General features: G+C 43.9%; 1 protein-coding gene across 5 annotated transcripts in view; it reads left to right on the top strand.

Moving 5' to 3' along the window:
- The window catches only part of KIF5A (kinesin family member 5A), a 158,867-nt gene extending 138,983 nt beyond the window's left edge, over window positions 1-19,884 (top strand). For all 5 annotated transcript variants that reach the window (XM_056562563.1, XM_056562564.1, XM_056562565.1 and 2 more), the window contains 4 exons: window positions 2,719-2,804; window positions 12,944-12,971; window positions 14,332-14,452; window positions 19,575-19,884. In XM_056562563.1, coding sequence (XP_056418538.1) covers window positions 2,719-2,804; window positions 12,944-12,971; window positions 14,332-14,410 — 193 coding nt within the window. In that variant the 3' untranslated portion in view covers window positions 14,411-14,452; window positions 19,575-19,884. The remainder of the gene's footprint in view (window positions 1-2,718; window positions 2,805-12,943; window positions 12,972-14,331; window positions 14,453-19,574) is intronic.
- The last annotated feature ends 2,241 nt before the right edge of the window (window positions 19,885-22,125 follow it).

Genomic DNA, 22,125 nt, shown 5'->3' on the forward strand with positions numbered 1-22,125 from the left:
TCTGCAAATCACTGCACAGTAGTTTTTAAGCATACATTTTCTATCTGTTCCTAGTAAAGCTGGATGCTAATCAACATATACCAAAGCTTTTGGCTGTTTAAGTATGCTGGGAGTTGCAGTTTTGCAACAGCTGGAGCTGCAGTGTTTGTAAAGCACTGTGTCACCGAGGAAGAGCGCATGTGCTCGAAATGCGTCTGATGGTATAGTCGTTTTATGTGTGTGCTGTGATCTTCAATAAAGCTGCATTTTCACGAAGTGCTGGACCATCTCCTACTTTCAAGTTAAAGCGGTGTTGGCCTTTAGCTGTTGCAATACTACAACTCCCAGCATGCCCACACATGCTTTGTCTGTAGTTTTGCAAGAGCTGGAGGCACACAGCTGGAGAATACACAGCTCTAAAACAGAGTTTGACAAAGATTGTACCCCCAGCTGTTGCAAAACTACAACTTCCATCATAGGAGTTGTAGTTTAGGAACAGCTGGAGGGTACATTGGTGCAGCTGTGATCTCCTATACTGGATACCAACACACTTTATGGCTGGTATTCAGTATGCTGCAAAATACAGAGTAGTCTGTCTGCATAAAGATAGATGACCCCTAGTGGCGGCTTTATTCATTTGAATTTTTTTTTTTGTTAAACTGAAATTTTTTTAATTTAAATGTATATTTAAAAAAGTCATCTTATCAGTAGTACTACAAAATACAAAAAGTTTTTTAGTAAATGACAATAAAAGTTTCTGTAAATGACAATGCCACTTTTTTCCATTTAAAACTTCTTTAAAAACTAAGCATTTTTCTAATATACTTCATTAAAAAAAATTTGATTGATAAATATGTGAATAAAAGTTTTCAAAATTGGCCACTAGGAGTCTCTGTCTCCAGCCTTTTTGGTCCATCAAAAAAAAGGACCAAAATATCTGGGGGGAGGGGAAGGGAGGTGTGGTCAGCATGCAGTCTATAAGAAAAGCATTTTCATGCACAGTGACAAGCAATACAAGGTGCTAAACTATTATTGATATGCAAAATAATTTCTCTTTGGTCATTTTATGAAATTATTTCTCGTGTATTTGCACCATATAGGTTCCGCATGGCTGCCTTAGGGTTATAAAAAGCATGCACTTTGGTTACAAAGCTATGAAAATGTAAAAACATTTTTTTTTGGCACAAAATGCAGGTTTTTCTTCTGTCCTTGCACCATATAGTTTCACATGGCTGCATTACAGTTATATAAAGTATGCATTTAGGTAGAAAGTTTTGCAAATGTAAAAATGTTTGTGCAGACCTTATAACAAGGGAGGAGGAGGGGGGAGGAGAGGAACTCATCATGTTCCAGGGGAAACACCCTCAGCCTCTCAGAGAAATGCAAATAGATTCATCAGAGTAATACATAGATCAAAAGGTATTTTACATACTTATACATATTATTATGCATACAGGTTTTAGGGCACATTACTACACTGATTTAAGCATTTTTTTTAAAATGTTCTTACTAATGACAGTAACGCTTTAAGTCCTGTAAAAGACTGTATGGGGGGGCGGATTTATCATTGGTCCTTGTAGTCGCTTTTCTTGTGTGTTTTTTTTGTGTGTTGCATTTCATGAAATTGAGGGAAATGTATTAAAAGTTTGCACGATTTGTTGTATTACACAAAAAATAAGAAAAAAAATAAGAAAAAAATTGTAAGAAAGCTTTTTCCTAGAGCTCTGCACGGGGGTGGTTTTTCTGTGCTTTGTGTTGTATATTTGTGAAAATGTCATACATTTCTGACCACTGCATGCACACCAGTGAAAAAACATCTACCAAGTCAGTTTTGCAAAAATCACTTGAGATACAGGGATGTTTAAAATTCGCTAGATGTTTGTGCAAAACGGCACATGCAAAAAGATATGTAAAAAATATACACCAATATGAAGACAAAAGCTAATTGTATTGTTCAACCCTTAAAGGGGTACTCCACTGGCCAGCGTTTGGAACATTTAGTTCAGAATGCTGTGTGCACGCTGCGGAGGTAGGCCACGCCCCTCGTGACATCATGCCACGCCCCCTCAACGCAAATCTATGGGGGGGGGCATGATGGCCGTCACACCCCCTCCCATAGACCTGCATTGAGAGGGCGTGGCCTGATGTCACGGGCGGTGTGGCCGACCCCCGCAGTGCACACACAGTGTTCTTAACTAAATGTTCCAAATGCTGCCCAGTGGAGTACCCCTTTAAGAGAGGTGAATCTGTATAATGAAGAGTCCCATCAGATGAAGTCTCTTGGTCTGGGCAGATGAGCATACACAATTTGGTAAAATGTGCAGAAAGAAGATGAACTGTATATGTATAGTACATATGGAAGTGTTTTTTTTATACAGCTTTGACAGGCAACCAGCATAACAGCTTATACCACTGTATACAAAACTGACCCTGTAGGAAACTATGGAATCGGCTTTGCCATCAGTTTCCTTTATTCAGTTTCATACGGTTTTAGGTCCTTAGAAAATCATAGGGTTCACAGGGTTTTCTCCAATTATATTAAGCGTATTGATCATTTTAAACCATCTGTTTCTTTTCAGTCATTTAAATGGATTAAAGATTTCTTGTTCTTTTCGCATATTTTTTCTTTATGTATTTATTGCAGATTTCTTTTTCAGTGTCTTATGTATAGTTTAGCAGCATGTAAAAAAGAATACAAAGACAACATTCTGCATTTACACTGGGCTTACTTTTTTACAGCAGTTACAGCAACCCATGTTCCACCGCAAGAAGCAGTTCTTCTACTAGCAGCTTGCTTCCTTACCAGAAGCTGAATGTGGACAATGGTAAGATGACAAAAATAAAGGACAGAAACTATATTGACATGGATTTTTGCAGTGCTTCCCAATCCCCTGTTGTTGGTAAAGTATGGCTGCTGGGGTGGTTTTAACAGGAGGGATCCACGTTCCCTGTTGCTGCCTGCAACCATATTAGTTTTAGTAACACAGTTTTATCTTTTTGCCATTATTTTTTTTTCTCATACAAGGTTCATGAGAATAAATAGATAACAAAAATTGTTTGTATGTTTAAAGGGGTATTCTGGCTTTATACATCTTATCCCCCATCCAAAGAATAGGGGATAAGATGTATGATCACAGGGGTCCCGCTGCTGGGGACCCCCGCGATCTCGGTGCAGCCCCCGGCATTCTTTGTCGGGCACTACCTCCAAGACGGGGACGTGATGTCACGGCCACACCCCCTAGTGACGTCATGTCACACCCCCTCTATTCATGTCTATGGGAGTGGGCGTGACGGCCGCCACACCCCCTCCCATAGACATGAATGGAGGGGGTGTTGTGTGACGTCACTAGGGGGCGTGGCCATGACATCACGTCCTCGTCTTGGAGGCAGCGCCCATACAACAAACCCTGGTAGGTGACAGGGTAATAAACATCAAACAACAACTTTAGGGGGAAACCCCCAAAGGGGTACCCTAAAATAGAACCCCCCTCTCCCCCAAATAAAAGGAATAAAATGTAACTTTTATTAAATACTTGAATAAGAATAACTCTTGTGATTCAACTTGACACCACTAGATGTCAGTACCACACTGTATTAAAAACACAGCTATAAGGTAGCACATAGACGCTGATGAGCTCATCATGTAGCTACTATAATATTGTGCCGTTATTTTTGTATGGCCACCTATTTGGCTACAATAGATAGAGATACTGGCTGACTATGACGCTGCAATTAAAATGTCACACAGGCCTAAGTACTGATGTTCTGCTGGCAACCCAGCTTCATCAGAGGACTGGCGGCTAGTGAGCACCGGAAGTACTATCTCCCTTTATATAGACTCCCTTGATGTCAGAAGTAGCTGTCCCCTCAAAACTCATGTCATGTGTGGTAAACATACCGCTGATGGCATAATGTTGCACCACGCATTGTCTGTTGTAGTCACCAGGGACCTGTGTCCAGGGCGCATGCCTGGAATCCAAACGCAGGAGTCCGGACTTCAACACAAATGCACACGCAAAACCATTAGTGCGCATGCATGAGAAATCGCGCATGTCACCGAACCCAAATGCCGCTGCAAGCACACAACTGTCTGTGCGCCATAAAATCGCGCATGTCAGCGCATGAAGAAAAAAAGAAGAGGAAGGGACGATCATTAGTATGATATCATCCACAGTCTCCAGGGGCACATCGTGGCAGATATATGAATAACAGTGATCACTATATCAGGTGGATCTGCCCCATAGGCTGTATATCATTATGAAACCCAGAGTATATATTCACTAGGGGGTCACTGCATCTAATGGCTGGACACCAACAGATTATATGAGTGCAGGTTAATCTTAGTAGGTATACATGTCATAATAATCGCTGAATCATATACTTCTACCCCATATACTGCATATAATTATAAACCAAGACTATACAATAAATAAAGATGTGGCAACATCTAAGGCACAACTACTTGCTATTCGTATGCATCCCAATTATTATAAACCAAAAATAATAATAAAATTAATAATAATAATAATAATAAAGTTAAAAAAATATTAATAAAACTATGCTGGTGCTGAAGAGGTGCAACATGGACACCATCAAAATGTATATATTAAGAAACACAACAAATATCAAGATAATAAATAATAATTGGTGAATAATTGTGTAACAAAGATTGTATAATAAATGTCTATAAAATTTGCATATTATATGTGGTGATATGCCTTAACCCCTTCAGGACGGAGCCCATTTTGGCCTTAAGGACCGGAGCGTTTTTTGCACATCTGACCACTGTCACTTTAAACATTAATAACTCTGGGATGCTTTTAGTTATCATTCTGATTCCGAGATTGTTTTTTCGTGACATATTCTACTTTAACATAGTGGTAAATTTTTGTCGATACTTGCATCCTTTCTTGGTGAAAAATCCGTAAATTTGATGAAAAATTTGAAAATTTAGCATTTTTCTAACTTTGAAGCTCTCTGCTTGTAAGGAAAATGGATATTACGAATACATTTTTTTTTGGTTCACATATACAATATGTCTACTTAATGTTTGCATCATAAAATTGACAAGTTTTTACTTTTGGAAGACACCAGAGGGCTTCAACGGTCAGCAGCAATTTTCCGATTTTTCACAAAATTTTCAAACTCAGTATTTTTCAGGGACCAGTTCAGGTTTGAAGTGGATTTGAAGGGCCTTCATATTAGAAATACCCCATAAATGACCCCATTATAAAAACTACACCCCCCAAAGTATTCAAAATGACATTCAGTCAGCGTTTTAACCCTTTAGGTGTTTCACACGAATAGCAGCAAAGTGAAGGAGAAAATTCACAATCTTCATTTTTTACACTCACATGTTCTTGTAGACCCAATTTTTTAATTTTTACAAGGGGTAAAAGGACAAAATTTTTACTTGTGTTTGTAGCCCAATTTCTCTCGAGTAAGGACATACCTCATATGTCTATGTAAAGTGTTCGGCGGGCGCAGTAGAGGGCTCAGAAGGGAAGGAGCGACAAGGGGATTTTGGAGAGTACGTTTTTTTGAAATGGTTTTTGGGGGGCATGTTACCTTTAGGAAGCCCTTATGGTGCCAGAACAGCAAAAAAAAAAACACATGGCATACCATTTTGGAAACTAGACCCCTCGGGGAATGTAACATGGGATAAAGTGAACCTTAATACCCCACAGGTGTTTCACGGCTTTTGCAAATGTAAAAAAAAAAAAAAAAAAATTTACCTAAAATGCTTGTTTTCCCAATTTTTTTTATTTTTAAAAAGGGTAATAGCAGAAAATACCCCTAAAAATGTGAAGCCCAATTTCTCCCGATTCAGAAAACACCCCATATGGGGATGAAAAGTGCTCTGCTGGCGCACTACAGGTCTCGGAAGAGAAGGAGTCACATTTGGCTTTTTGAACGCAAATTTTTCTCTGGGGGCATGCCGCATTTAGGAAGCTCCTATGGTGCCAGGATAGCAAAAAAAAAACCACATGACATACCATTTTGGAAACTAGACCCCTCGGGGAACGTAACAAGGGGTTAAGTGAACCTTTATACCCCACAGGTGTTTCACGACTTTTGCATATGTAAAAAAAAAATTTTTTTTTTACCTAAAATGCTTGTTTTCCCAAAAATTTTACATTTTTAAAAAGGGTAAAAGCAGAAAATACCCCCCAAAATTTGTAACACAATTTCTCCCGAGTACGGCGATACCCCATATGTGACCCTAAACTGTTGCCTTGAAATACGACAGGGCTCCAAAGTGAGAGCGCCATGCGCATTTGAGGCCTAAATTAGGGATTGCATAGGGGTGGACATAGGGGTATTCTACGCCAGTGATTCCCAAACAGGGTGCCTCCAGCTGTTGCAAAACTCCCAGCATGCCTGGACAGTCAACGGCTGTCCGACAATACTGGGAGTTGTTTTGCAACAGCTGGAGGCTCCGTTCTGGAAACAGTGGCGTACCAGACGTTTTTCATTTTTATTGGGGAGGGGGCTGTGTAGGGGTATGTGTATATGTAGTGTTTTTTACTTTTTATTTTATTTTTTGTGTTAGTGTAATGTAGTGTTTTTAGGGTACAGTCACACGGGCGGGGGGTTCACAGTAGTTTCTCGCTGGCAATTTGAGCTGCAGCAGAAAGTTTGCGGCAGCTCAAATTTGCAGCCAGATACTTACTGTAATCCTCCGCCCATGTGAGTGTACCCTGTACGTTCACATTGGGGGGGACATCCAGCTGTTGCATAACTACAACTCCCAGCATGCCCGTTGGCTGTCGGTGACTGCTGAGAGTTGCAGTTTTGCAACAGCTGTAGGCACACTGGTTATGTATCACGGAGTTTGTGACCTAACTCAGTGTTTCACAACCAGTGTGCCTCCAGCTGTTGCAAAACTACAACTCCCAGCATGTACGGTGCATGGTGTACGGTGACTGCTGAGAGTTGTAGTTTGCAACAGCTGGAGGCACACCGGTCGTGAAACACTGAGTTAGGTAAAAAAAAAACTCTGAGTTTCACAACCAGTGTGCCTTCAGCTGTTGCAAAACTACAACTCTCAGCAGTCACCGACAGCCAACGGGCATGCTGGGAGTTGTAGTTATGCAACCAGCAGATGCACCACTACAACTCCCAGCATGCACTTTAGCTGTTTGTGCAAGCTGGGAGTTGTAGTTAGACAACAGCTGAAGGTACACTTTTCCATAGAGAGAATGTGTCTCCAGCTGTTGCAAAACCATAAGTCCCAGCATGCCCAGAAGGGAATGCTGGGAGTTGTGGTGGTCTGCCTCCTGCTGTTGCATAACTACAGCTCCCAGCATGCCCTTTTTGCATGCTGGGAGCTGTTGCTAAGCAACAGCAGGAGGCTGTCACTCACCTCCAACGATCCAGACGCTGCAGGTCAGTCCCGCCGCCGCAGCTGCTCCTGGGGCCCCGATCCCAACAGGGACGCCGGGGATCGGGGTCCCCAGCACCTGGGGTCGTCTTCCCGCACCCGCTCACGTCCTCCAGAAGAGGGGCGGAGCGGGTGCGGGAGTGACACCCGCAGCAGGCGCCCTGATTGGTCGGCCGGTAATCCGGCCGACGAATCAGGGCGATCGTGAGGTGGCACCAGTGCCACCTCACCCCTGCAGGCTCTGGCTGTTCGGGGCCGTCAGAGACGGCCCCGAACAGCCAGTAATTCCGGGTCACCGGGTCACTGGAGACCCGATTGACCCGGAATCGCCGCAGATCGCTGGACTGAATTGTCCAGCGATCTGCGGCGATCGCCGACATGGGGGGGCATAATGACCCCCCTGGGCGATATGCCGGGATGCCTGCTGAACGATTTCAGCAGGCATCCGGCTCCGGTCCCCAACCGGCTAGCGGTGGGGGCCGGAATTCCCACGGGCGTATGGATACGCCCTCGGTCCTTAAGGACTCAGGATTCAGGGCGTATCCATACGCCCTATGTCCTGAAGAGGTTAAAGGGGTTATCCAGGAAAAAACTTATTTTTATATATCAACCGGCTCCAGAAAGTTAAACAGATTTGTAAATTACTTCTATTAAAAAATCCTAATCCTTTCAGTACTTATGAGCTGCTGAAGTTGATTTGTTCTTTTCTGTCTAAGTGCTCTCTGATATGAGGAGAACCGAAAAGATAGGACTTGCTTAGCCCTTGGCGCCTATTCCCCAAGTAACGATTCCAGCCGGTAGTAGTCCATAAAACAACTGGCCTTTATTGGTAAAAAGAAGGGTGAAACACATTGGTTTTGAACCCGGGCCTGGTTCTTCATCAGGCAGTGGTTGTTACAAGAGCACATTCCCGCTCGTTTAAATATACACCTGTGGACCGGCATAGAACTGCTGCCGGGTCACCGGGTCATTGCAATTAACACATTTTGGCAAAAAGTTCTTTTACACATAAGGAAATTAACAAACATGAAACACTTAAAATATGTAAAGCAGAATTATAGATATGGTATAACACCTCTATATTGGTTAAATTAGCACTTATACCCTCGCCACTCCTAGGAGGCGCTGAGGTCTCCCTTAGAAGGTGTCCACTGCTGTTGGGCTGCGGTCAGGCTGCGAATATTAACAAGAGGAGGAACTCTTCGCAGGTTGGTGCGCCAGGTTTGTGATATTCATATTAGGTATTGGAACCTTGTAACTTCTAGGAGGCGCTGTGGTCTCATGTACGAGTGCCCACTGTTGGCAGGCTGCGGACCCGTTTGGACAAACCGGTCCGCAGCCTGCCAACAGTGGGTACTCGTACATGAGACCACAGCGCCTCCTAGAAGTTACAAGGTTCCAATACCTAATATGAATATCACAAACCTGGCGCACCAACCTGCGAAGAGTTCCTCATCTTGTTAATATTCGCAGCTTGACCGCAGCCCAACAGCAGTGGGCACCTTCTAAGGGAGACCTCAGCGCCTCCTAGGAGTGACGAGGGTAGAAGTGCTAATTTAACCAATATAGAGGTGTTATACCATATCTATAATTCTGCTTTACATATTTTAAGAGTTTCATGTTTGTTAATTTCCTTATGTGTAAAAAAACCTTTTGCCAAAATGTGTTAATTGCAATGACCCGGTGACCCGGCAGCAGTTCTATGCCGGTCCACAGGTGTATATTTAAACGAGCGGGAATGTGCTCTTGTAACAACCACTGCCTGATGAAGAACCTGGCCCGGGTTCGAAACCAATGTGTTGCACCCTTCTTTTTTACCAATAAAGGCCAGTTGTTTTATGGACTACTACCGGCTGGAATCGTTACTTGGGGAATAGGCGCCAAGGGCTAAGCAAGTCCTATCTTTTCGGTTCTCCTCATACTAAAGCTACACCACGGCCTGGAGGTCACGGTGAAGGACGCCCAGGCTGCCGCCCGTATTTTCAACTACAAACCCCAGCGAGTCTACAAGCTCATCAAGGTGTTGTGCCCTCAGCACAACGCTACACGGTAAGGTGCAAAAGACACGCCCACACGTCAACCCACCTTATGATTCTCCACTAGGAGCGCATCTCTTCTTTTTTTTTTATATATATCTCCTTTAAGTGCTCTCTGATGACACGTGTCTCGGGAACTGTCCAGAGTAGAAGCAAATCCCCATAGCAAACCTCTTCTACTCTGTGTAGTTCCGGAGACAAGCAGAGATGTCAGCAGAGAGCACTGTTGCCAGACAGAAAAGAACAACTCAACTTCAGCAGCTGATAATTATTGGAAGGATTAAAATATTTTTATAGAAGTAATTTACAAATCTGTTTAACTTTCTAGAGCCAGTTGATATATATAAACAAGTTTTTTCCCTGGAATACCCCTTTAATGTAAAAAAGAGGAAGGGAAGGGGGGGGGGGTGAAGAGGGTAAAAAATATATCGAGAAAAAAGAAGAAAAAGAACGTGACACACCAGATGAGCCAAGTATATAGACTACATGAGCCAGAACAGAGGTGGTAAGCATGTAAGAAGGAACCAAGGTATAGCAGACCAATTGAGGTAAGTATGTCAGGGGAAGAGAGAAGAATTCCATTGGTGTGGTACAAGTTCTTAGAGCAAAATATGTAATGTATTAATTCAAGAATGCAGAATATGAAAAACCCTCATTGAGGCATTTTTGACTCCTACTGTTTAGTCGATAAATCCAATGTGCCTCCTCCCGTAAGAGGAGGCCATCCATGTTCCCCTGATGTGGACCCAATATCATTTAACGTAAACCCACAAAAGGCCAAAGTGTCAATTCTGCCATTGTGTTGACATCTAATATGTCTAACCAGGGGAGTATCGGTATTGGTTCTGACCATGCTCAGATGTTTGCTGATCCTGCAACGGAGCTCTTGTGTAGTCTTCCCAAAATATATTTTGGGGCATGGACACGGAGCGATATAAATAACATTTTTGCTACAGCAATTAATTTAATCAAAAATTGTTTAGCTCTGTCCATCTGAAGGATTTACAAAGGTCTTTGCTTTTTTCATGTATTTACAAAAGGTGCAGTGGCCACAGGAAAAGGAACCCTATGGTCTTCCAGGTAGCCAAGTCGACATTCGTTCTACCGGTGCATGAAAATGGCTATGTACCAGCAGGTCACGGAGGTTAGAACCCCTACGATAAGTAACATAAGGTTTGGGACTCAATCTATCTTTCAGATCATTATCAGATAAGAGAATATGCCAGTGCCGTTGTAAAATTTGCATCATTTGTGTGGCATATGAATCATAGATGCCAATACATCTTATGATGTTATCTGTTTGTGTGACTGGATGGTTAGATGACAATAACTCAGTACGGTTACTCCTAGATGCTCTGTTGAACACAGTCCTCAAGTATTTTTTGGGGTAACCCCTGTGGACAAATCTAGACATAAGTTGGTTGCATTCTTGTTTGATGTATTGATTGTCCAAGCAGTTTCTCCTCGGTTGGAGATACTGGCCGATAGGTATGCTTTTCTTTAGTGAGCTGGGATGCCAACTATCCCAATGTAGGAAGCTATTCATGGCAGTGGGCTTACGGTAGAGGTTTGTTTGTATCCGATTGTTGTTGTCAATATATATGGAGATATCCAAGAAATTTATAGTTTTGCCCCCCTACCTCCGAGGTGAACTTCATCATGATCGTGTTGGCATTCAACCTCTTCACAAAATCACCAAATAAAGATACACCCCATCCCCAAAAATGTATTGGCATTTATGATTCATATGCCACGCAAATGATGCACATTTTACAACGGCACCGGCATATTCTCTTATCTGATAATGATCTGAAAGATAGATTGAGTCCCAAACCTAATGTTACTTACCGTAGGGGTTCTAACCTCCGTGACCTGCTGGTACATAGCCATTTTCATGCACCAGTAGAACGAATGTTGACTTGGCTACCTGGAAGACCACATGGTTCCTTTCTCTGTGGCCACTGCACCTTTTGTAAATACTTGAAAAAAGCAAAGACCTTTGTAAATCCTTCAGATGGACGGAGCTACACAATTTTTGATTACATTAATTAACTGTAGCAAAAATTTTATTTATATCGCTCAGTGTCCATGCCCCAAGATATATATTGGGAAAACTACACAAGATCTCCGTTGCAGGATCAGAAAAAATCTGAGCATGGTCAGAACCAATACCGATACTCCCCTGGCTAGACATATTAGATGTCAACACAATGGCAGAATTGACACTTTGGCCTTTTGTGGGTTTACGTTAAATGATATTGGGTCCACATCAGGGGAACATGGATGGCCTCCTCTTACGGGAGGAGGCACATTGGATTTATCGGCTAAACAGTAGGAGTCCAATAGGCCTCAATGAGGGTTTTTTCATATTCTGCATTCTTGAATTAATACAGTTTGTAGATAGCCAGCACGGCACTGCTTCCCTTTCTGAGTATAGAACAATGATGAAATGGCAGAGTTGGACTAGGAATGCTGGAGGTGGTGCTCTGATTAACAATAGTGCAAGAAGACGTTTTAAAAGAGCAGGAAAAAATCGGCAACTCACCGCAACCAGCTGAATGAAATCTTCTTTTATTTCGTACTCACAAATATGTTACATGGTAAGAGTGTAGTGGGGGGACACAGGATGGCGACCAAGCTCCGTTTCGCACGGTGCACAAGGTGCGCTTCATGCTTCCTTTCCTTTTAAGTTGAATTAATGAAATACAATGAACTTTTGCATGATTGTGGTGTGCCACGGGGGTGCGAAGTGAGGTGTATGGGGAAGGTGTTGTAGCCCAGGGGCAGGTGTTGTTAACCCCTTTGTGTTCGTGATGCCAGGGCGTGGTTTAAACCGAGAACCACCAGAACGGTAGCACCGCTAGTCATAGTTTGGGTTAATGGTAGCTTTACTGAGGTAGACAGATGGTACAGTCTTTACAGCTCGGCCAGAATCCCAGAGGTAACCTGTAACACCAGGGACCTCGCAGCTTGCAGTGACTTGGACAGACTTTAGCACAACCTATACACTTCATGGGGGAACACTGCAGGTGAGCCCTGAGGACGTGCAGGGACTCAAGCTGATAGGACTGTAGGATAATATCCGGTTCTGGGACATCACACGATATTCTAATTTTTCGAGTTTCACCTGTAGATATGAGGGATAGGAGTGTTGGGGCTATGACTGCTTAGCCATAGTGTTATAAGCAGGAATGTAAACAATAAACCACTAGGTAAGTGTGTAAAGCAATGACCTACTGATCTCTGGGTATAAGAATACATGGTTGTGTAATGTGACAGTTTAATATTTACTAACACACTGCATGGTGTATTACAGTGGTCTTCAACCTGCGGACCTCCAGATGTTGCAAAACTACAACTCCCAGCATGCCCGGACAGCCGTTGGCTGTCCGGGCATGCTGGGAGTTGTAGTTTTGCAACATCTGGAGGTCCGCAGGTTGAAGACCACTGGTGTATTATATTCTATTCGGGCAATGATGTTCATAGATAAATGGTATCTTAGTGTATAACAAGCTGCTCTTTTCTCTCATTGTGCTGACAACAGGCAATGCTACAGACATCAATGATAACCGGTGAGTCACAAAGATACAAAGGAGTTGCCATTCTTATTATACTGCGTGACTTGTATTTGCCATGTGTGGGTGTAACTGGGCTAGAAGTTGATGCCATGGTGTGGACTGGCAAAGGGTAGTGATAAGATTTCCTTTACTGTGAATGAGATATAGAGACCTTGTACTATACAGCACCAACATTCTATGACGGACACACAGATTGTAACCACATCAGTCCCTTGCCCCGAAGAGCTCACACTCCTTTCATATTTCACTGATGCCAGTAAATCTACCACTATGGATGGGAAGAAAGTATAGGCTCAGGAGGAAAACCATGCAGATGCTTCCCTGGAGGAATATAAACCATGACCCACCGCTACAGTGCGACAACGCTGACTACTGTGCCACCATCAATGCTCACCTGTTCTCATTTCATCCACATGTAAATTTATACATGGGAATAAATTGGGAATTGGATGTCATTTTTTGAACCAAGTGTGTGGCACAATACCCCTTTAAAATATAACTTTTATTTTGTTCCTTTAATATAATATATGACCAATGAAACCACCATAAATAGTCTGTTGAGTGTGCATCAGGGCACAACAAAATATCATATCGGCAAACCAAAATATGGAGATAGAAATAAGAATATATTGAGACAAGCCGAGACATAATCCCAAGATATATAAATCCAATTACTTTTTTTTATCAATAAGGTGATATATAGAGGCACTATGGATTGCACATATATAATAAAGCCTAAAGCCAATATTGAGATACACAAATTGTATATATACACAGTTAGAATAGATAGTTTATAACACTTAGAATCTATATATACAGCAACAAATAGATCTTTTGCTGTATTTATAGATTCTAAGTGTTATAAACTATCTATTCTAACTGTGTATATATACAATTTGTGTATCTCAATATTGGCTTTAGGCTTTATTATATATGTGCAATCCATAGTGCCTCTATATATCACCTTATTGATACAAAAAGTAATTGGATTTATATATCTTGGGATTATGTCTCGGCTTGCCTCAATATATTCTTATTTCTATCTCCATATTTTGGTTTGCCGATATGATATTTTGTTGTGCCCTGATGCACACTCAACAGACTATTTATGGTGGTTTCATTGGTCATATATTATATTAAAGGAACATAATAAAAGTTATATTTTAAAGGGGTATTGTGCCACACACTTAGTTACACGATAAGTTTCCTTACCCTTATTTATTATTTGTTATTGGTTAGCAAACATTTTTTTGAACCAATACAATCTCATCGTACTGTATATGTGTATATGTACGGGTCCAAATAGGAAATGTGAAGTGTCCAGGCATTTATTTAGCTTTGTATGTTTTTGCAGAAGTGACTTGCCATGCGGCTGTGAGGCTGATGAACAGTCCCAGTTATTTCCCCTTCATCAGGAGACTGCCGCCAGCTAATAACAGGGCTCACTAGATGTGTCTTTTCACCTGCACTTCCAGGTAAGGCGGGAGGTTTGCTCACCACTTTTCAATGTATGAAAGGAAAATTCCCTTCTTACACATCTATGGCATGTCCTCTTGTAATACTACGAATAGGTGTGTGTGTTCCAGCTCTGGAACCCCATCTATCGAGGATGTCCAATCACTGATCAGATCTATAGAGAGGTGGCTGCACATACATCCAACTCTCTCCATTTAAAGGGGTACTCCGGTGAAAAACTTTTTTAAAATAAACTGGTGCCAGAAAGTTAAACAGATTTGTAAATTACTTCTATTAAAATATCTTAATCCTTCCTGTACTTATTAGCTGCTGAATACTACAGTGGAAATTCTTTTCCGTTTGAAACACAGAGCTCTCTGCTGAATCATGAGCACAGTGCTCTCTGCTGACATCTCTGTCCATTTTTAGGAACTGTCCAGGGTGAAAGGAAATCCCCATAGCAAACATATGCTGCTCTGGACAGTTCATAAAATGGACAGAGATGTCAGCAGAGAGCACTGTGCTCGTGATGTCAGCAGACAGTTCTGTGTTTCAAAAAGAAAAGAATTTCCACTGTAGTATTCAGCAGCTAATAAGTACAGGAAGGATTAATATTTTTTAATAGAAGTAATTTACAAATCTGTTTAACTTTCTGGCACCAGTTGATTTAAAAAAAAAAAAAAAAAAAAAAAGTTTTTCACCGGAGTACCCCTTTAAGTCTATCAAACTTATGGAAAAGGCTAAGCACTGATTTTTATTTCATTTGGAAAGGCTTCCACTTTGTGAATTTGCTAAAAAAAAAATGCTTTTAACGATAGTCAGCAACAGTCGGATAGGCGTGGCTATGCCCGCAGGCGCCACGCCGATCCCCTGTATGTCAGTGCTAGGGACGCTGTGTGATTGGTCCACAGGTCCCAGCACTGAGAGTCCTTATTACTCTACTGTACTGTAGAAGAATAAATGGCGCCCGTTCATCTATGCACTCCGGTGATGCGGACAGCCAGCACTTACAGCAAGCACTAGCTCTCTTTCTGCTAGTACTTGCTCCCTATAGCCCAATGTGCGGCATAATGCTGTAGTGGAATGATCTGAAAGAGAGCTAGTGCTTGCTGTAAGTGCTGGCTGTCCGCATCACCGGAGTCCATTTATTCTTCTACAGTACAGTAGAGTAATAAGGACTCTCAGTGCTGGGACCTGTGGACCAATCACACAGCGTCCCCAGCACTGACATACAGGGGATAGGCGTGGCGGCTGCGGGCATAGCCATGCCTATCTGACTGTTGCTGACTATTGTTAAAAGCATTTTTTATCATCATTTAAAGCTGCTAGAAAGCAGCAAAAGGTATGATTTAACTGTTATTTCTAACAACTTTGTCAAGCTGGGGCTGGTTTATGGGGGTTAAAGGGGTTATCTAGGAAAAAACTTTTTTTTATTATATATATATATATATATATATATATATATATATCAACTGGCTCCAGAAAGTTAATGTTACGCCGAGCGCTCCGGGTCCCCGTTCCTCCCCGGAGCGCTCGCCTCATCCTCGTTGCTGCAGCGCCCCGGTCAGATCCACTGACCGGGTGCGCTGCGGTCCCGCCTCCAGCCGGGATGCGATTCGCGATGCGGGTGGCGCCCGCTCGCGATGCGCACCCCGGTCCCCGTACCTGACTCGCTCTCCGTCGGTCCTGTCCCGGCGCGCGCGGCCCCGCTCCCTAGGGCGCGCGCGCGCCGGGTCTCTGCAATTTAAAGGGCCAGTGCACCAATGTTGGTGCCTGGTCCAATCTTCCCAATTACCTATTAGTGTGATCACCTGTGTACTTCCCTATATTACCTCACTTCCCTTGCACTCCCTTGCCGGATCTTGTTGCCTCAGTGCCTAGTGAAAGCGTTCCCTTGTCTGTTCCTAGCCCGTGTTCCTGACCTCCTGCCGTTGCCCCTGACTACGATCCTTGCTGCCTGCCTCGACCTTCTGCTACGTCCGACCTTGCTTCTGCCTACTCCCTTGTACCTCGCCTATCTTCAGCATCTTCAGCAGTCAGAGAGGTGAGCCGTTGCTAGTGGATACGACCTGGTCACTACCGCCGCAGCAAGACCATCCCGCTTTGCGGCGGGCTCTGGTGAAAACCTGTAGTGGCTTAGAACCGGTCCACTAGCGCGGTCCTCGCCATCCCTCTCTGGCACAGAGGATCCACTACCTGCCAGCCGGCATCGTGACAGTAGATCCGGCCATGGATCCCGCTGAAGATCCTACACTGGTCGCCCAGCTAGCCCTAAAGATCGCCCAACGAGATCAACAGCTGGCATACTTGACCTCCGAGGCACTGCGTATTCAGTCACAGATACAGCAGCTGCAGCTGCAGCCGCAGATACAGCAACAGCTACAGCTGCAACTACCATCTCCTCCGCCGGCTCCTGCAACTCCTCCGCAGCAACCGGCCGTTCCTAACCCCTGCTTGTCCCTGCCGGACAAATTTGGCGTAAAGATCGCCCAACGAGTTCAACAGCTGGCATACTTGATCTCCGAGACACAGCGTCTTCAGTCACAGTTACAGCAGCTGCTGCCGCAGATACAGCAACTTCAGTCACAGCAGTTGCTGCCGCAGATACAGCAACTTCAGTCACAGCTACAGCTGCAACAACCATCTCCTCCGCCGGCTCCTGCAACTCCTCCGCAGCAACCGGCCGTTCTTAACCCCTGCTTGTCCCTGCCGGACAAGTTTGATGGGGACCGCAATGATTCTGCCACAGCCACAGTCCAGTCCTTCTTCGCTGAGGTCCGTGGTGTCTTCGAGGAGCCTGCCCGAGCTTCTTCTGCCGAGATTGCCCTGCTGAACCTGGAACAGGGTGTTTCTTCCGTTGGCGAGTACGCCATTCAGTTCCGTGCTCTTGCTTACGAGTTGTCCTGGAATAGTGAGGTTCTCTGCGCGACCTTTAAAAAAGGCCTATCCAGCAACATTAAAAATGTTCTGGCCGCACGAGAGACTCCTGCTGACCTACATGAACTCATTCATCTTGCCACTCGCATTGACATGCGTTCTTCCGGATGGCGTCTGGAGCTCCGCCTGGATATGGACTTTGTTCGCACAAAGCGTTTTTTCTCCCCGGCTCCTCTCTCCTCTGGTCCTCTGCAATCCGTTCCTGTGCTTCCCGCCACGGAGGCTATGCAAGCTGACCGGTCTCGCTTGACACCTCAAGAGAGGACACGACGCCGCATGGAGAATCTTTGCCTGTACTATGCCGGTACCGAACACTTCCTGAAGGATTGTCCTATCCGTCCTCCCCGCCTGGAAAGACGTACGCTGACTCCGCACAAAGGTGACACAGTTCTTGATGTCAACTCTGCTTCTCCACGCCTTACTGTGCCTGTGCGGATATCTGCCTCTACCTTCTCCTTCTCTACTATGGTCTTCTTGGATTCCGGATCTGCAGGAAAATTTTTTTTGGCCTCTCTCTTCAACAGGTTCTACGTCCCCGTGACCAGTCTCGCCAGACCCCTCTACATCTATTGTATTAACAATGAAAGATTGGACTGTCTCATGCGTTTCCGCACAGAACCCCTCCTAATGTGCATCGGACCTCATCACGGAAAAATTGACTTTTTTTTCCTCAGGTTCTTTGGCCCCAAGAAGAGGGGGAGACCCAAGGGGGGGGGTACTGTTACGCCGAGCGCTCCGGGTCCCCGTTCCTCCCCGGAGCGCTCGCCTCATCCTCGTTGCTGCAGCGCCCCGGTCAGATCCACTGACCGGGTGCGCTGCGGTCCCGCCTCCAGCCGGGATGCGATTCGCGATGCGGGTGGCGCCCGCTCGCGATGCGCACCCCGGTCCCCGTACCTGACTCGCTCTCCGTCGGTCCTGTCCCGGCGCGCGCGGCCCCGCTCCCTAGGGCGCGCGCGCGCCGGGTCTCTGCAATTTAAAGGGCCAGTGCACCAATGTTGGTGCCTGGTCCAATCTTCCCAATTACCTATTAGTGTGATCACCTGTGTACTTCCCTATATTACCTCACTTCCCTTGCACTCCCTTGCCGGATCTTGTTGCCTCAGTGCCTAGTGAAAGCGTTCCCTTGTCTGTTCCTAGCCCGTGTTCCTGACCTCCTGCCGTTGCCCCTGACTACGATCCTTGCTGCCTGCCTCGACCTTCTGCTACGTCCGACCTTGCTTCTGCCTACTCCCTTGTACCTCGCCTATCTTCAGCATCTTCAGCAGTCAGAGAGGTGAGCCGTTGCTAGTGGATACGACCTGGTCACTACCGCCGCAGCAAGACCATCCCGCTTTGCGGCGGGCTCTGGTGAAAACCTGTAGTGGCTTAGAACCGGTCCACTAGCGCGGTCCTCGCCATCCCTCTCTGGCACAGAGGATCCACTACCTGCCAGCCGGCATCGTGACAGTTAAACAGATTTGTAAATTACTTCTATTAAAAAATCTTAATCCTTTCAGTACTTATGAGCTTCTGAAGTTAAGGTTGTTCTTTTCTGTCTAAGTGCTCTCTGATGACACGTGTCTCGGGAACCGCCCAGTTTAGAAGAGGTTTGCTATGGGGATTTGCTTCTAAACTGGGCGGTTCCCGGGACACGTGTCATCAGAGAGCACTTAGAAAAGAACAACCTTTATTTCAGAAGCTCATAAGTAATGAAAGGATTAAGATTTTTTAATAGAACTAATTTACAAATCTGTTTAACTTTCTGGAGCCAGTTGAGATATATATATATATATATATATATATATATACATATATATATAGAGAGAGAGAGAGAGAGAGAGAGAGATAAAAGTTTTTTCCTGGATAACCCCTTTAAAACTCATGACATGGCAAATTGAGCTGTATTGGTCTAGAGAAGCTTTCTCAGGCACATGACAGTCAGAAATAACCATATTGGACTAGAGCAGTGGTCTCCAACCTGCGGACCTCCAGATGTTGCAAAACTACAACTCCCAGCATGCCCGGACAGCAAACGGCTGTCCGGGCATGCTGGGAGTTGTAGTTTTGCAACATCTGGAGGTCCGCAGGTTGGAGACCACTGGAGTAGAGCAAACATACAGCAGTTTCCGCCCGGTAATGCATTTCTGTTCTTTCACCTCTAATACACTAATCTATTGGTCTCTTTTTTTTTTCCTCTGCTTTATCTTCCTACTTTTCCGTTTCCAGTCTCCAAAGGAACTGAAGCTTATTCCCAGCATGCTGCAAGTTAGCTTCCTGTGGCCTCTGCTGCCAAACATTATCTCCCCCGTATGACTCTAGCTCAATGTCTTTCTACTGTGCTCTGTTAACGTACTGTATACTAACAGCTGCTAATGTTTATTCTATACCTTTACAATGCACTCAATTATGTACCCACTTGTGTTCGGTCCTCTAGGAGAACTTTAATGTATACCCGTCAAATCACGCACTGTGTCATTTACCTGGGGTTAATAATGTATCCAAAGGAATGGAATAAAATGTGACAATTAAAACTATGTATAGTTGTCTTTTCAGTGCTATGGCCTTGACAATATGCTGGATGAGAAATATGGGTAAAGGGAAATTTTCATTGAAAACAACTAGAGATGAGCGAACTTACAGTAAATTCGATTCGTCACGAACTTCTCGGCTCGGCGGTCGCTGACTTTTCCTGCATAAATTAGTTCAGCTTTCAGGTGCTCCCGTGGGCTGGAAAAGGTGGATACAGTCCTAGGAGACTCTTTCCTAGGACTGTATCCACCTTTTCCAGCCCACCGGAGCACCGGAAAGCTGAACTAATTTATGCAGGAAAAGTCATCAACTGCCGAGCTGAGAAGTTCGTGACGAATCGAATTTACTATAAGTTCGCTCATCTCTAAAAACATTTTGTAGGGACTATTGGATCATTTACAAAACCTCTGTATTCAGTCCCCTGTATATATCAAAAGGAATCACCTCAGGGGTAGATTTATAGCAACAAACACAGCAGCATTGTATATAAATGGTTGACTACTTTGCAGATTAGATATGAAGAATCAAACTTTTAGGCCATAAAAAAACAATGTAAAAGTAACTAAAACATCAATCACGTCTGTAAAGTGAGAGATAAGCAATGAAAATTTCCCTTTTCGTGAGCATGATTCACTTCTCGGTCTACCAGTGTACGTCTGCGTCTGGAATTTACAGATATTATTTATTATTGTTTTATTTTTTAATTCTAGAGTAAATTGGGCAATTTACAATAAAGATAATTCAACTCTTGTTTTGTTTTATAAGTTTTATTTTTGAAAACGACGAATTGGTAAACTGAATAAAATGACACATTACATGGATCGGAGAGAGAATGATAGGAAATGAACATTTGCACCAGTCTGAAAATGATTCAGATAAAGAGATGGTTTGATATAAGAAACAATGGCAGAAATTACATTCCTATTTCTAATTTTTTTTTGCAGCAAAATCTTCTTTTGTTCCATCCATTGCAAACAACTGCTCTGTTTAAACACTGATTGTTCTACATGGGTTGCATTTCTAGATTTGATATAGGGAGTGTAGTCGTTTTTCCACCACCTCACCAGAATGGTAGCTATACATTCAAGGGCGTAGGAACCCCTACAAATCTTGGGGGGGGGGGGGGAGCATTTAAGTAGGTGTGGCAATGTGAGGGTGGAGCTACAAAGGGGCGGGATCATTCAATGTTGCATGATTCTATTAAAGGAAAACTGTCATCCTGTTCACCCACACTAAACCCAATACACTGGGTTATAGTGTGGGTGAACAGGAGACTGATGAGGGGTCACTCCAGAGATCTGTTTCCATCTTCCGTGAATTGCATGCTGGAGGCTGGGCCTGCCGGCTCAATTTGAATATTAATTGTCATGGGTCATGTGATCGCTGCGCCAACTGAGCACTTATGTGGCCCACGACAATGAATATTCAAAATGAGCCAGTGGGCCCCGCCTCCAGCACGCAATTCACGGGAAGATGGAAACAGATCTCCGGAGTGCAGGTATGTAGTAGTCAGTGACCCCTCATCGGTCTCCTGTTCACCCACACTATAACCCAGTGTATTGGGTTTAGTGTGGGTGAACAGAATGACAGTTTTCCTTTAAAATTTAACTTTAGGCTCCCCATTACAGGTACCATTGGGGAGCAGTGAATTCAGGAGACAGCAATTAAGGCAGGACTGTGGGAGATCAGGCTCTTTACAGCCTGTGCAGGCACCATTAAGTCATGCATTGCTTATCCTGTACTCATCCTGAGTTATATCCTGTATTATACTCCAGAGCTGTACTCACTATTCTGCTGGTGGGGTCACTGTGTACATACATTACATTACTCATCCTGTACTGATCCTGAGTTATATCCTGTATTATACTCCAGAGCTGTACTCACTATTCTGCTGGTGGGGTCACTGTGTACATGCATTCCATTACTTATCCTGTACTGATCCTGAGTTATATCCAGTATTATACTCCAGAGCTGTACTCACTGTTCTGCTGGTGGGGTCACTGTGTACATACATTCCATTACTTATCCTGTACTGATCTTGAGTTATATCCAGTATTATACTCCAGAGCTGTACTCACTATTCTGCTGGTGGGATCACTGTGTACATACATTACTTATCCTGTACTCATCCTGAGTGATATCCTGTATTATACTCCAGAGCTGTACTCACTATTCTGCTGGTGGGATCACTGTGTACATACATTACTTATCCTGAGTTATATCCTGTATTATACTCCAGAGCTGTACT

This window comes from Hyla sarda, chromosome 2 (assembly GCF_029499605.1).
Source record: "Hyla sarda isolate aHylSar1 chromosome 2, aHylSar1.hap1, whole genome shotgun sequence".
Lineage (NCBI taxonomy): Eukaryota > Metazoa > Chordata > Amphibia > Anura > Hylidae > Hyla > Hyla sarda.